Source organism: Tenrec ecaudatus, chromosome 8 (genome assembly GCF_050624435.1).
Source record: "Tenrec ecaudatus isolate mTenEca1 chromosome 8, mTenEca1.hap1, whole genome shotgun sequence".
Classification (NCBI taxonomy): domain Eukaryota; kingdom Metazoa; phylum Chordata; class Mammalia; order Afrosoricida; family Tenrecidae; genus Tenrec; species Tenrec ecaudatus.
This window is the reverse complement of record NC_134537.1, coordinates 6,781,605-6,797,057: the sequence shown is the minus strand read 5'-3', so window position 1 is coordinate 6,797,057 and position 15,453 is coordinate 6,781,605. Positions and strand designations below refer to the sequence as shown.

Here is a 15,453-nt window from a genome sequence, read left to right as displayed (position 1 = left end):
ACAGTCTTAGTATGCTTCCATCAGGACTGGAGAACTATTTTAGGTTGTGTGTGCATTCGAATGCAACTAGTTTGTAAATGCTAGGTTGCTTTCATTACCATTTCTATGGCCTCTATTTTTGTTTGGACATTTGTTGACACAAGCCATTGCAAAAGCTACCCATTGAACTCTTAAAATAACATTATAAAGATGGAGAACAAATCATGGTTTGCCAGTGACTAGGGTGATGGGGTGAATATAACACCTTAGCATGAAAGCATTTCTTTGTGGCGATGAGTCAGTTCTGTATCTTGACTGGTGTGGTGGTAGCCTTAATCTGTACACGTGAGTTCATAGTACTTGTGATGGTAATGTAATTCTAGATTATGGTTCTCAGTGGTTTGGTAGACATTGGACTGATTGCTTTTCCATAATGTAATAATGCTCCATTTTATGATCTGATGTGAGCATCCAATCAGTTTCCTTGGGGGTATGGCCTGCATCCAATGTCTATAGATGTTCTGGCACAGCTCTGCCCCCTTCTCCTGCTCGCTCACACTCACCTGTGTCCAATCACCAAGCATCCTCTGCTCTCTGTGGCTTGAAATGTGGGATATGAGCCAACAGCCTGCCAGCTGACCTGACCATCCAGGGCTCATCCGTCCCTTCAACCACATGAGTCAGGAGAAGCTTCTGGCCTGCCATTTACCAATGAATGGATTTGATCTTGCCAGTCTCCATGGCTGCACGAGCCATTTCCTTGAAATCAGTATCTATCTGTGTATCTATCTATTTCACTGGCTTCCCCCTTCATGAGAACTCAATCTAAAACAGTACTGAACACCTAGTAAGAAGTCTGAGGCAATGATTAAGTGCTCAGCTGTAAACCAAAAGGTTAGTGGTTTGAACCCCCGGTTCTTCCATCAGGGAAGATTACAGCTCCAGACACTCTATGGGGCACTCTGTCCTCTAGGCTTGTCAAGAGTCAGAATCATCTCCACAGCAGAGGGGGATACACCCTTATTAATTTGTTACCAAAGTTGGCAGTTTTAAAAACAACAAATATTTACTCACAGTTCTGGAGGACAGAAGTCAGAAGTCAGTCTTACCAGATTGAAATCAAGGTGTTGGCAGGCCTGTGCCCGCTCCAGAGGTTCAAGAGGAGAACCCATTCCTTGACCCTTCTAGCTTTTAGCAGCTCTGGCATCCCTTGGCCACATTACCCCAATCTTCATCTCCATTGGCCCTATTATCCATAGGACACCTCTTCTATGACAGATCTTCCCCTTCCTCCCTCTTATAAGGCTACATGTCATTCCCTGTTGCATTATGTATTAACGTTCACAGATGAAAAGGATTAAGGCACAGATACCTTTTGGGGAGGTACATTATTCAGCCTACTATAGTTTTCCACCACCCACTCCACATAAAAGACTACTGTATACACTCATGTATAACTTGAGGTTTACAGCTTATTTTAATGCAGTTTTTGTGGTAAAATTAGGTGCCTCGGCTGATATTTGGGTCGGCTTATACTCGAGTATACACGGTGTATATATAAAAACTGGTAAAATTCAAATGAAGTCTTTAGTTCCTAGCACTGTGCCAGTGCCAACTTCCTGGTGTTGACAATGTTTTAACTGTGAGAAAAGTTGGCTGAAGGGCACTGTCATACCTATCGAATGATGCTTTACCAGAAATACCACAAGTGGATAAAATTTTAACAAAGCGTCATCCTCGTACGGTTTAGGAGGGTAGAATTCCAAAACCAGATTGCTGTTTCTAGGGGAAGTACCCCCCCCCCCAGGGGAAGTCTTTCAATCTGTGTGTTTCTTGGTTTGAGTAAGTTCCCAGCCTAAGCCCCTTAGGTCCACAGAATACTCTGTTCCCAGTTCTCCTTTCTTGGTGGTAGTAGGTCCCTCAGATCACTGCTGCTTATTTAATCTTTTACATCTCAAAAGAGATTGAATAAAAACACAAACAAATCCTGTAGGCCATGCTGCCTCATTGACATCAACTGCCACTGATCCTGCCTTGAGCATCACAGAGGTTAGGGTCTATCATACACAAAAAAACGGCATCAGACCGCAAACTGGAGAATAATTACCATATATACTCAGAATAAGCTGACCAAACACCAGCCACAAAACTGCATGAAAAATGTGCTGACAAACTTGGCTTATACATGAGTATGTAGAGTACGTAATATTGAGCATTATGGGGAAGTCAAGTTGACCCCTATGTTGGGGCCACACAAACTAATCCATAAAAGGTACATAGGAATTCTCTGTCCTATTTTTACGTTTGTGAGCCTAAGACCCATCCTCTTTTCCTACAAAATCAATGTCCTTTCTTCATCAGAGTTCAGACACTGGCATCTTCACACAATTACGACTCGTCCTCTGGATTGTTCCTCCATAATGCACGCTACCCTCCGTTCCCAGTCCATAAGCCGCACATGGCCCTCACCTCTACTCGCTCTGCTGCACTAAGTTCCTATTGAGTCTGCTCATCTGCCAGTTTCCTCCTGAATTGTCCCTTTCTCACCAGTTTCCCCCAGCAGCCTGGCCTCTCAGAAGAACTGGGCCCGGCCACCTCTGGCAACATCTGACACTGCCTTGCTCATCTAGTCCAGTCAGCTAGTCACTGTCACACAATGTCTTCAAACACATTTCCTCTGCCTGCAATCCTGCTCCCTAATCCTCGTGGCCTTAGCAGCTTCTACTCATTCCATCTTCGGCTTAAACGGCACCTTAGGGATGCCAACTCTGAACACCCAGTAATTTGCCTTCAAATCAGCCCATTTTATTTCTATCCAGAGCACTCATTCTCTCGTCTTTCCCCACTAGATTGGGTCACGAGTTGGAAGCACAATGGGGTTCGTTTCCTTTGCTCCACTAGGAGGCGCCGCTATCCTTTTGAAGATGGCGCTTTCAGCACCGTGGACAGTGCCCGCGGTAGTGCCAGCGCTCAGAAATTGGGCTGAAAGATTGCCATGAACTTCTCTGTGCGGTCTCCAAAGACAACAGACAAACTGACCGGAAGAGTGGGGAAACAACCCGCCCCTCTCAGAAAAGAAACACGCCAAGTAAAATAGGAAAACAACAAATAGCTTTTGAACCCAAAAGTAGATTGTGGGTTTTTACACAATCTAGGTATATTTCTAATTTCTTTATTTGGGGAGGCAGATCTCTTTATTTAGGAATCAAATAAATACATAGTAAAGCCGCCATTATGTTACCAACTTCACACAAGGGCACAGTACCAAGCATGGAAATTATTACTCGCCTCAAAATGATACAGAAAGAGGTCATAATCTGTGCAGAAAACACCTGTTCTACTGAGTTGCCATTCAGCGAGCATTTGCTGTTTGTCAGTGAGACCCATACTCCTCCCAATATGAGAGACCGCTTTCCCACGCCTCCCAGTAGAGCCTAGAAGGCTCACAGTGGAAATGCTAATGGAGCCCAATCTCTGCAGCTCTACAACACCTATCTTAACTGGCAGAGCAACTAACAGGTTCTCGTAATCTTTGGCTCATTGTCTGTGGGAAAGAAAGCCTGAGAGATGATGTAAGTATAAAGTGGCAGAAGCACCCACAAACAAGGAGCCAGGGTTCTAGATTTATAGCAGGACCCTGGTCTTATTAAGGACAAGCTGTAGGCAGGTGACACTGGACACCAAGTAGCTTCAAACAGCCTCTGAAGTTGGCTTGGTGGGGAATGCTTTTCACATGGCCACCTCGCTTCCACATCATCATCCCATGTGTATATCAGCCCCCAGGGGTGCCAGCCATCTGCTTCCCTCCCTATGGGGGAAACTTTCCTTTGGACTCTGTATCACATCTGTCTCTGACGTTTGTGTGGGAATTGTTAAATCAAGATGGAGCTTTTGGTAAGTCAAAAGCTTATTCTTGATGTTTAAAAGGTGCTAACTCTTAATTTTTCAGGTACTTTATTCTGATTGATAAAGTACTCTCAGCAAAATATCATTGACAAGCAAATCCTGATTTGCTGCTAAGTGACAGGAAAGGCAGTACACTAAATAGAAGCATAGTTCCGTGAGGTTTAGGAAAACAGAGACTACCACAGAGAAACGTCTTCAAGGTGATTTAATCACATGACTTACAACGCCCACCTTCCTGAGGCCACCCCAGTGTGGCAATGCTGTCCATGTCAGGATGGCTTGCTCCCTGATCAGCTTACAAGGTGTTTCTTCCCAAGAAACTGAACTTTTCTGTCAAACGCGCTGGATCGAATGGGAGAGTTGGGTTCATAAAAGGGATTCATGGCAAACTTTATGTACAGTTCATAGACGTCCGTGAAGAAGTTCTTTATCCCATCTTCTTGCTTCGTGTCATGGAGCATGATGAACCTCATATGGCCGGCCGTCACAAACGCCGAGACGAACCACTCGTTGAACCTGTCCACGGTTTTCAGGTACATGTTGTTTGACAGCCACAGGTTCTCGTCGACGAGATCGAGAGCGGCGTGGGCGATGAACTGGCTCAGGTGCCGGTGATCATCTTTGGACTCTGCTTTTCCAGCCGGCAAAAACTCCATTTCAAACACGGGGTTATCATGGTGACCAACAATCACGAAGTAGAAGCTTCCAGACATAGCCTTCAACACACCGCCCTAGGGACGTGACCACAGGCAAGGTCCTTGATCGCCCGGTGTCCGCGTCCTCGCCTGTAGCGACAGCAGAAGAGCGGAGGTCAATGGTCATCTAGGTTTGTTTTTTCCTAATCATGAGCCTGTTTTACTTTTACAAAGTGGGAGAAGTAGGTTCTTCTATTTTTTCTCTTTTGAGAAGATCCTTATTTTCATAAAAACATGCTAGGAGGAAGATAAACAGTCAATATGGATTCATCATTATTTTAAAATGAATTAATACTTGAAAATTATCCCATTTTCCTCTTAATAAGTACATGTAACCCACACAAACAAAAGTTCTGAACAATTTGTTAAGAGTGTCAGGCATTTTGAAGCTGCAGACTTTCGTGGATGATATTATAAATGGGAAGCAAAAATCAACCTACCCTTGGGTGACAATAAATGGAAGCAGATGAACACAGTGGGAGGTGGACAGGTAGTGGAAACCTATCCCCTATTGCACCTACTAAACTGTAAGCACCCAGAGGGCGCATATCCAGCCTGCTTGCATCTTTATTCCCATTTAAGCCACGGTCGGGCATTCAGTATTTACAAAATGAGTGTCCATTTTGTCAGTAACTATTCCATTTAGGATACGTCGAATTTGAGGCGTCTGTGGACACCCAGTTAGGGAAAGAGGCAGCCAGCATGCACTTAAGTGGACATACAGATTTGGAAGTCATCAGCTTATTGGAGGTGGGGGGAAGGTATTAGGGGATGAGATCATCAAGCAAGGGAGATAGGGAAGCCAGACCCCGAAGGGACAGAGAACATGGTCCATATACTGGTAGTCCAGTACTGGGCCAAAATACAACCGGCAGACTACTTACCACTGAGGTCAAAGGGGCAGAGAATTCCAGGAAGGCGAACCTGGCCCTGTGAGATACTCTTGGGTGGTCTCACCTAACATCCTTCCCAACCCCTGGGCCCCTTGAATTTCGTAAAGACACCTGTGTCTGTTCAATATGTGAGCTACTAGGTATATAAGTTTGTTTATCTTTAAAGATGATTAGAAATTCCGTTCTTATCCATGGTTGGCCAGCCTATTAGGGCAAATAAATGATTTTTAAATAAAGATTACAAGATTCATAGCATGTTTTTGGAGGTTTTTTTATGCATGTGTGTGTATGGAAGGGCTTTATATCGCATAACATGAGTATCCCATAAGATGGATTCAGAGAATAAACATATAAATGGATTCTGAATACTAGACAAGGGGGCAGAAGAACATAACTTTAGACTCTGCTGTATTTATTACTCTGGGTATATTTATCAGAGATTTTGGACTTGACTGAAGTGGAGTATATAAGAGTAGTTAATTGTTTGCTTGATTAGCTGACTGAAATCTAAATTCCGCCCCTCACCCCCTGCTAAGGGGGATGAATAACAGAAATGTGGGTGAAGGGATACAGCAGATGGTGTACAATATGAAGAAATGTATTTATATATGTAATTATCAAGGGTTCACAAGGTTGGGAGGGTGGGGGCAGGGGAAGAAGAGGAGCTGATAGTAAGGGCACAGGTAGAAAGACAATGTTTTGAAAATGACAATGGTAACATATGTACAAGTTTCTTTAATATAATTGATTTCAGGGTTGTTATAAGATCTGTAAAAGCCTCCAATGAAAATGATTTTTAAAATTATAAAATCTTAAGTTTCATGAAAACAAAACAAAACCCAAACTCACTGCCATTGAGTGGATTCCAATGCACAGAGACCCTAGAGGTCAGGGTAAAACAGTCCCTGTGTGTTTCTGAGGCTGTAACTCTGCACGGCAGAAAGCCTCGTCTTTCACCCAGGGAGTAGCTGGTGGTTTCAGACTGCTGACTTTGTGTTTTCTATGGGCTTTGAAACTGGAGGACAGAACCACGGAGTGGAATTTATGGGAAAGGGTGTGGGATGAGAATAAGTGAAATCCTAAAATTAAGTCCAGCAAGAAAAGATACATGACCACTTGGGGCATTTCTTCTAGGGAAGAAGTGTAGCATTAATCCTAGCCTCCATAACAAAGAGCAACCACAAACCAAATTCCAAGATACCATTGAGCTTTTCACATTTAGAATCGTTTTTTTACCAGAGTTGATTTTGTTTTTGGGGAAAATAGGCCCCAAATTAAAAATAACGTTCAGATACCCATGTATTAAGTCAAAGAAAAATAGCGAGGAGTGGGCACGAGACATCAGTACAAGAACATGATGGTATCTCAGAATTCAGTCGCCCAGACACTTGAATAGGACATGGAACACAGAGGAAACTGCCACAAAATCAGGACTGATCCCTGCAGCACCCCTCACCCACATTCACATAACCACAGTGACCCACAGCTCCCTGAAAACAGAAGAACCCCCACTGACTGCCAAAACAGAGCACTATCCTCCCATTTTCTCCCAGGCATATAAAACGAGAAGCCCGGACCAAACTGTCCACATGTGAGCAGACAAAAGTGTTTATAAAAAGAACAATTAGAAATGGGAAACTTTGACTTCTGATAAATACGGTGACCTAAATAACATTACATAGTCCCACTTCAATAAAGATGTCAGAAAATACTTACAGAGGAACAACCTGGAGCCCTGTATCCCTGCAGAAAGCAAACAAAAAACTAGGCTGAACACCTAACAGCACAGGAACTCTCTTGGTCCACGGAAAGTCCATGGTGTCCCAGTACACCAAGAGGTCTCAGGCCCACATTTGTGCACTCAGCAGCAGCTGTAAAATTCTTCTCAGTATTGGTGCAGTTGGCAGGAGCTTCCCAAGGGACCTGGCCTGTCTAAGCCAGCTGAGGGGGATCTGAGGTCTGGCTCACTGGGCAGGCTTAGGGGAAAGCAGCAGGACACATGGATTTGCAGATTCCATGGCCCTGGGCGTGGCTGTGCCAACTAGCTGCTACTCTGAACCCAGCAAGTGGTAGGGCCCACATTCACAAACTCAGTTGTAGCTGTGTCTGCAAACCTCCAACCTGGAACACTGAGAGGTGGTCCATACTCTGGGGTTACCAGTGCTAGCCTAGCATCCCCCATACTCCCTTCTCTTTGCCTTTTATTGTCTTTGGCTGGAGGAGAGTGACAAGATTCGAGAGAGGTGTAATCATTCCTAACTCCCTAGGACTCTCTAGAGTCTAGAAATACACCAGCCTCCACTCTTACACACCAGGGCTGCCTTCCTGTGGCGCATACCAGAGTGGGACTTTGAAAAGGAGAAAGCGGTGCTGATGCCAGTCGGCCTGGGTCTTTTTTTTAAAAACATTTTATTAGGGGCTCATACAACTCTTATCACAATCTACACATATACATACATCAATTATATAAAGCACATCTGTACATTATTTGCCCTAATCATTTTTTTAAACAATTTATTGGGGCTCATACAATTCTTATCACAGATCATACATATACATACATCAATTGTATAAAGCACATCTGTATAGTCTTTGCCCTAATCATTTTTTTCTCCTCTTTTCAGGTCTTCTTTTTTTGGTTTTGTATTTTTTGCTTTTTTTTTCCTTGTGTTTTTGTATGCTTGTCTATTTGCTTTTTTTGGGGGGGAGGGTGCGGGTGGGGGCTGTGATAGAGTTATCTTTTTCTTTTAAAAAAAATCACTTTTATCACAATAGCTGACAAAAATAACTGAGCCTACATGACCCAGCCTCCAACAGCTATACATAGTAGGCAAGGACAAGCACTCCAGAACTCCCTGATCAACAAATAAATACACACACACACACACACACAGAGACAACACAATGTCTCAGAGACAACAGACAACAGCTCATAACAACAAATGAGAGAGAACAGGGCAACAAATGACCAGCGTATACTAGTATACAGAAGCAAAAACTTTTTGGAGGACGATAAGGCATTGGGACTACCAGAAAATAAATTCAGAATAATGAGTCTTAGGCACTTTTTTTTTTCTGGCACTTTCAATTAATGGGGAAAATAATCGGCAGAGCTCGGAGTGTGTGTCGGGGGAAGGTAGGGGACTGGGGTGGGGAGATGGATGGACTATATAAGAATGCAGGGAAACACTACAATAGTAATCTGACAAATTAAAGAAAAACTTAGAAACCACATAAAAACAGCAACTACAAATGAAAATGAGTAATAATCAGATATTAGGAACATAATACTTTTAAAGAACAAAACTATAAAACTGAAGCAATAGAGGGGAAAATTGTTACTTTTGAAGCCAATTCTCTAAACCAAACTATGATGAGAATGATCCATAAAAAAGAACAAAATATCCAAATAATTCTAAGAATTACATGGGACACTATCAAGAGGAATAACAGATGTGTATGGTAGGAATTTCAGACAGGAAGAAACAATTAAAAAAAGGCAGAGATAATTTTCCAAGAGCTTCTGGGAAAACAAAAAACAACTTCAAAACATCATGAAAGAGGAGAAAATAGTCATACAAGAATAACCACAGGAGAAGAAAGCTGATGGTGCCTGGCTATCAAAAGATAAAGCGTCTGGGGTCTTAAAGGCTTGAAGGTAAATAAGCAGCCATCGAGCTCAGAAGCAACAAAGTCCACATGGAAGAAGCACAACAGCCTGTGCGACCATGAGGTGTCGAAGGGATTAGGTATCAGGCATCATCAGAACAAAAAATTATAGTGAATGAGGGGGGCAGTGCACAGTGGAGACCCAAAGCCCATTTGTAGGCCACTGGACCTCTGCATACAGAAGGGTCTCGGGGAGGAGATGAGCCAGTAAGGGTGCGATGTAGCAACGATGAAACATACAACTTTTTCTCTAGTTCCTAAATGCTTCCTCCCACTCCACTATCATGATCCTAATTCTACCTTACAAATCTGGCTAGACCAGAGGATGTACACTGGCACAGATAGGAACTGGAAAAGCAGGGAATCCAGGGCGGATGATCCCTTCAGGACCAGTGGTGTGAGTGGCTATACTGGGAGGGTGGAGAGAGGGTGGGTTGGAAAGGGGGAACCAATTACAAGGATCTACATGTGACCTCCTCCCTGGGGGATGGAAAACAGAGAAGTAGGTGAAGGGAGACATTGGACAGGGCAAGATATGACAAAATAATAATTTATAAGTTATCAAGGGTTCATGAGGGAGGGAGAGAGGGGGGGAGGGAGGGGAAAATGAGGAGCTGATGCTAGGGACTTAGGTGGAGAGCTAATGTTTTGAGAATGATGAGGGCAATGAATGTACAATTGTGCTTTCCACAATTGATACATGTATGGATTGTGATAAGAGTTGTATGAGCCCCTAATAAAACAATTAAAAAAAAGAATAACCACAGCATATCTATTGAGTTGATTCCAACATATAGAGAACCTATAGGACAGGTCAGAACTGCCCCTATGGATTCCGAGACTGTAATTCTTTATAGGAGTAGAAAGTCTCATCTTTCTCCCAAAGAGTAATTGGTGGTTTCAAACTACTGAGTTTATCTTTGCTATGGGCTTTGAAATCGAAGGACAGAACTGCAGAGTGGAATTGTCTGTAAAAGGGATGTGTGATTAGGATAAGTAAAATGAAAGCAAATATCATATCAAGTCAAAATCAAAGGTAAAGAAAGGCTCCTGAGAGCACCATGGTGAAGATGAAAAGTTACCTACAATGGAGAACCAATAAGACTACGCTCTCATTTTTCAACAGGACTCATGTAGCCGAGAAGGCAGTAGAATGACACATTTAAAATTCTGAATAAAAAAAATTCCAACCAAGAATCTTAAATCCAACAAAATTGTCCCTCAAATACAGGAGGGAGTAAGAAGGACATTTCTAAAATTAAAGTAATTTGTGAAAACAAACATTACAAAGATGACTAAGGAGTTCTTTGGATAGAAAATCAACAGTGACAGCTGGGATCAGTAATACAAGACAACACCATCAAGAAGCCAACCCAAGCGTTGTAGTAATCAAAGAAAAACAAACTTACAAAACTGAAAATAGGAAGCCAGGATGATCGATCCACAAGGAAGAGTGTTAAAAAGTAAACAGAGGGAATCATGTAGCTATGAATCCATCTAATGGTGGAGGAGTCCAGCAGATTTCAAGCAGATTTTATATTCAACTTGAGAAGAAGTAATAAATACCAACGTAACCTCCAAAAAATGGATAAACCTCATCACACACACAAAAGAGGAAAACCACTAGGACCTAGTTAACAAGGAAACAAAGAAGGCACCAAAAAACCCACACGCATACTTAGCATAGAAAATGATGAGGAACAAAGAAACCAACAACACTACAAAAAAACACAGCAATATAATCATACCTATCAATAACTACAATATAAATGGATTAAATACTGTACCAGTCATAAGACAGCATCAAAACAGATAAGAAAACTAAGCCCATTGATAGACTGCTTACAAGAAACAATCCATAGACACAAAGACAAAAATAGACTGAAAATCAAAGATGGAAAAAATATATTAAGTGAATGACAATTTTAAAAGTGAGTGTGACTTTTGAGAATCATGGCAACAAATGTACAAATGTGCTTGACAGAATGGATGGATGGATGGATTGTGATAAGGTTGTATGAGCCCCAATAAAATGATGTTTTAAATAAATTATTTTATTGGGGCTCATACAACTCTTATCACAACCCATCCATACATCCATTGAGTAAAGCACCCTTATACATTTGTTGCCCTCATCATTCTCAAAATTCGCCTTCCACTTGAGTTCCTGGAATCAACTCATTTTCCTTTTTTTCCTCCCCCACCCTCTCCGCTCTCCACTCCCTCATGGACCCTGAATAATTTATAAATTATTATTTTATCTTATCTTACACTGCCCGGTGTCTCTCCTCACCCATCTTCCTGTTGCCCACCCCCCAGAGAGGAGGTTACATGTAGATTCCCGAGATGGGTTATCCCTTTCTACACCCCCTTCCCTCCCGGTGTCGCCACTCTCACCGCTGGTCCTGAGGGGTTCAGCCATCCCAGAATCCCTGTGTTTCCAGATCTCTACTGCACTGCTGTGCATCCTCTAGTCTAACCAGGTCCGCAAGGTAGAATTGGGATCATAATAATTGGGGGTAAAATGATTTTTAAAAAAGGGTGTGTGGGGGGCAATATAAAATAAACTTCAAGGCAAAATCCACCAAGAGAGACAAAGAAGGACATGGCATAATGATAAAGAGATAATTGAACAAGACATCTGTATTAAATGTTTATACACCCAATAAGAGAACTTCAAAGCACATTAATCAAACTCTCAGAAATCTGAAAAGGGAAATAGCACTGCGATCATTGCAGGAGACTTGAACATACATTGCTAAAGAGCAGAACTGGAAAGAAACACAACAAAGACACAGAAGAACTAAACATTGTAATCAGCTCCACCTCAGACAGATACAGAACACCCCACCCAACAACACGTGATGTATATTCTTTTCTAGTGCACACGAAACATGCTCAGAACAGACCACCTGTTAAGCCACAAAGCAAGCCTTTGTACATTTTAACACATCAAGATTTCATAAACCATCTTTTGAGATCACAATGCTATGAAATTAAATAACAACAATAGGAAGATCAAGGGATAAAGAACAACTACATGGATCCTGAATAATACTCTCCCTTAATGCTATCGAATAATTGAAGAAAGAATTAAAAATTTTAATTTCTTGAAACAAATGATGAAAGTTTTTAAAACTAATAAAACATTGGGACACAGCTAATGCAATGCTCAAAAGAAAATTTACAGCAATTAATGCACACATCAACAGAGAAAACTCAAAATCAGAACATTAATGCAATAGCTCCAACCAGTAGAACAAGATAGCAAAATAAAGTTTCGCCCACCAGAAGGAAAGAAATAATATATATTAAAATAGAAATAAATGAAGCAGAAAATAGAAATAGAAAAATAATAGAGAACATCAACAAGACCAGAAGTTGGTTCTTAGAAGTAATTGACAAACATCTGGCAACCCCCTGGCAAACCTAACAAAGGACAAGGAGAAGATGCAAACATCACAAATAAGAAATGAAGTGGTGACATCACAACAGACCCAACTGAAATAAAGATAATGCAATACTGTGAAGGACTGTGCTCCAACAAATATGGAAATCTAGAAGAAACAGGCAAATTTCTAGAAATGCACTACCTACCTAAGCTAACAGACTCATGTAAGCCAAACTGAAAAGGACAGCTACCTCCCAAATCTATTTTCTGAAGCAAGCATAACCCTACCTGAGTTTCAAGGAAAGGATAGCAAAGTGGCTTGAATCTGGACTAGAAGAAGCTAAACAAAAGCAGTGAGCAAACAGACAGATCAACCTGTTGACCTTAGCACTAGACTGGACATGGGGCAAACAAGTGGGGAGAAGCAAGGATTGTGAACCATGCTATTGGAACACCTGTAAGACTTAACAATATACTAGACATCATTGGACATGCTTTATATATCTCATCTTGCGCATGCATCTCTCATCACCACTCTGTAAGTTAGGTGTTACCAACATAACCTGTGAAAGTTGGGGCCTCTATATGGCTGAAACCTGTCAGAGAAGGAAAACACAAACCTTTTCCATTACAACAGATGATAGAAAAGTGGAAGACTGGGGGGGAAAAAGTAGAAGAGTGGACCCTATCAAAAGCAGAAAACTTGTCTGACCTGGAAAAACAAGGCAATGCTGCCGAGTTCCTGCTCTCACAGGTTTCACTCTATTACGCTGCTCATTTCAGAGATGAGGAAGCAGCAGCACGAACAGGCTAGGTAACTTTCCACAGGGTTCTACTTTGCTCCCCTGGTGCGTAGTAGTGTCTTTTACAGTGATTGCAATAGGGGTGGAACTTCAGGGTTGCGGTACATGGTGTTTCTGTACTAGGCATATGAAATTTGGGTAACCTATATGTCACTTCTCATACTCAAGTTAGTGTGATGGGCAGTTTCTGCTAGAGGTCAGAGTCAGGTCTATTATTCCTTTAAGCCAACCTACTTATGATACATCAGGCCAACCGCCTGTTCAGAGAAGGAAAGAAAAAAACCAAAACACCTCACTACCACCGAGTTGATGCTGACTCATAGCAACCCTATAGGATAAGGTAGAACTTCCCCCCCCCCCACCTCTTATGAGTTTCCCAGACTGTGAACTCTTTATAGGAGTAGAAAGCCCAGTCATTTTCCCAAAGAGCAGCTGTAAATTTCAAACTGTGGACCTTAAGGGTAAGTCCAATGAATAACCAATCACTAGGCTACAAGGGCTCCTTGCCCTCCACAGAGGCATCAATGAATTTTAGGCACACTGCCCAGATGGTCCTAACTCTCACAGATAATCATTTATTTGTGAATTCCTCACTTGAGCTCTGAGGATTAAAAATCCTTGGTGTTGGTTTCCGGATCCATGTATCGTGTCCATACCAGACACTGAACTGTGATCAGGGAAACCTGAGGACTGGTGTTGACGGCACCTTCTCAGCCTTGGATTCCTAGCTCAAGAACCCGGAGTCCTAGACCAGAGGCTGTACACTGGTACAGATAGGAACTGGAAACACAGGGAATCCAAGACAGATAACCCCTCAGGAACAATGGTGAGAGTGGCGATACTGGGAGGTTGGTGGGAAGGTGAGGTAGAAAAGGGGAACTGAATACAAGGATCTACATATAGCCTCCTCCCTGGGGGGGATGGACAACAAAAAAGTAGGTGAAGGGAGACGTTGGACAAAATAATAATTTATAAATTATCCAAAAAAATTATAAATTATCAAGGGTTCGTGGCGGGGGGTTAAAAATGAGGAGCTTATACCAATGGCTCAAGTAAAGCAAATGTTTTGAGAATGATGATGGTAACATGTACAAATGTGCTTGACACAATGGATTGTGTATGTATGGATTGTGGTAAGAGTTGTATGAGCCCCAAGTAAAATGATTTTAAAAAGATAAAAAAACAAAAAAGAACCGGGAGCCTCTGAGGCCTTTATGTACCAATGAGACACCTCTAGTGGGAATGTCCCGCAGAGGCTCAGGCCTGGAAGTCAAGACATCCTCCTGAGGTTTCCAAACGAAGTGGATGATCTTGAGATAAGGAGGGCACCCAATAGGCTCAGTGGGCAAATAGCGCTCCATAGCCGCCTTTAAATTAGAGACCCGCTGCCCCCAAAGAGCTGCATTTTATATTACTTTCTCCCCACACTTTCCTGGCATATTATTGGTACCTTGGCGCTTTTCCTTCGACCCCAGGATTCCAGGGCTCTCTTGAAAGATCAACCACGTGTATGAGTGTAAATATCACAACTCCTAGACGTAGTTCATTTCTTTTTATTATTTATTATTATTACTATTTTTGGTTCTTCATAAGGCGAGGAATGCCAGCCTCTTTCTTCACCTAGCCTCATAGCGTGTAAACAAAAATGCGCTGCGGACGCACAGGCTGGCATACCACGCCTCTGGATCGGTTACCTGTCACCTCTGAATCACACGGTACGCTATCTCTTTTCTTTTTTTCAAATAAGAAAACTGGCTTGGAGAGCGTGGTATCTTCCCAGGGTCACCCAGAAAGGAATGACCCGGGCTAGGGTCTCTTTGGGAAGCCCGGCCTTCGTAGGTGTGGGCGGTGCGAGGCCGCAGTCACGCCCTCCGTCCCCGGACCCCCCTCGCAACTGAAGCGGGGTGAGTGGGGTGGGGTGGGGGGAAATTGGGGTGAGTGAGGTGGGTGGGGTGGGGTTTGACCTGGCTCTGGTAGTCTGGCCGGCGGCGCCCAGCACCCCTCTCGCTCTTCCCAGGGCGAGGCCCCACTTCCACCGTTGCCACACAGACTTCCGGGATTGCGGGTAGCCGGAAGTGGGATGTCACCCGCTTCCGGCGCGGCCTTTGTTTCCGCTT

At 42.8% G+C, this 15,453-nt stretch overlaps 1 protein-coding gene across 2 annotated transcripts; it reads right to left on the bottom strand.

Moving 5' to 3' along the window:
• Positions 1–3,155: 3,155 nt before the first annotated feature.
• Positions 3,156–15,449, bottom strand: LOC142454745 (trafficking protein particle complex subunit 2-like). 2 transcript variants are annotated; one of them, XM_075555975.1, is made up of 3 exons: positions 15,301–15,414; positions 7,190–7,216; positions 3,156–4,670 (listed from the first exon to the last, which is right to left on the bottom strand). In XM_075555975.1, the coding sequence occupies exon 3, from the start codon at positions 4,596–4,598 to the stop codon at positions 4,176–4,178; it is 423 nt and encodes a 140-aa protein (XP_075412090.1). In that variant the 5' UTR covers positions 4,599–4,670; positions 7,190–7,216; positions 15,301–15,414; the 3' UTR covers positions 3,156–4,175. The 2 variants fall into 2 exon arrangements, with proteins under 2 accessions (XP_075412090.1, XP_075412088.1); XM_075555973.1 differs by lacking the exon at positions 7,190–7,216 and having other exon boundaries at positions 3,157–4,670; positions 15,301–15,449.
• Between the last annotated feature and the right edge of the window lie 4 nt (positions 15,450–15,453).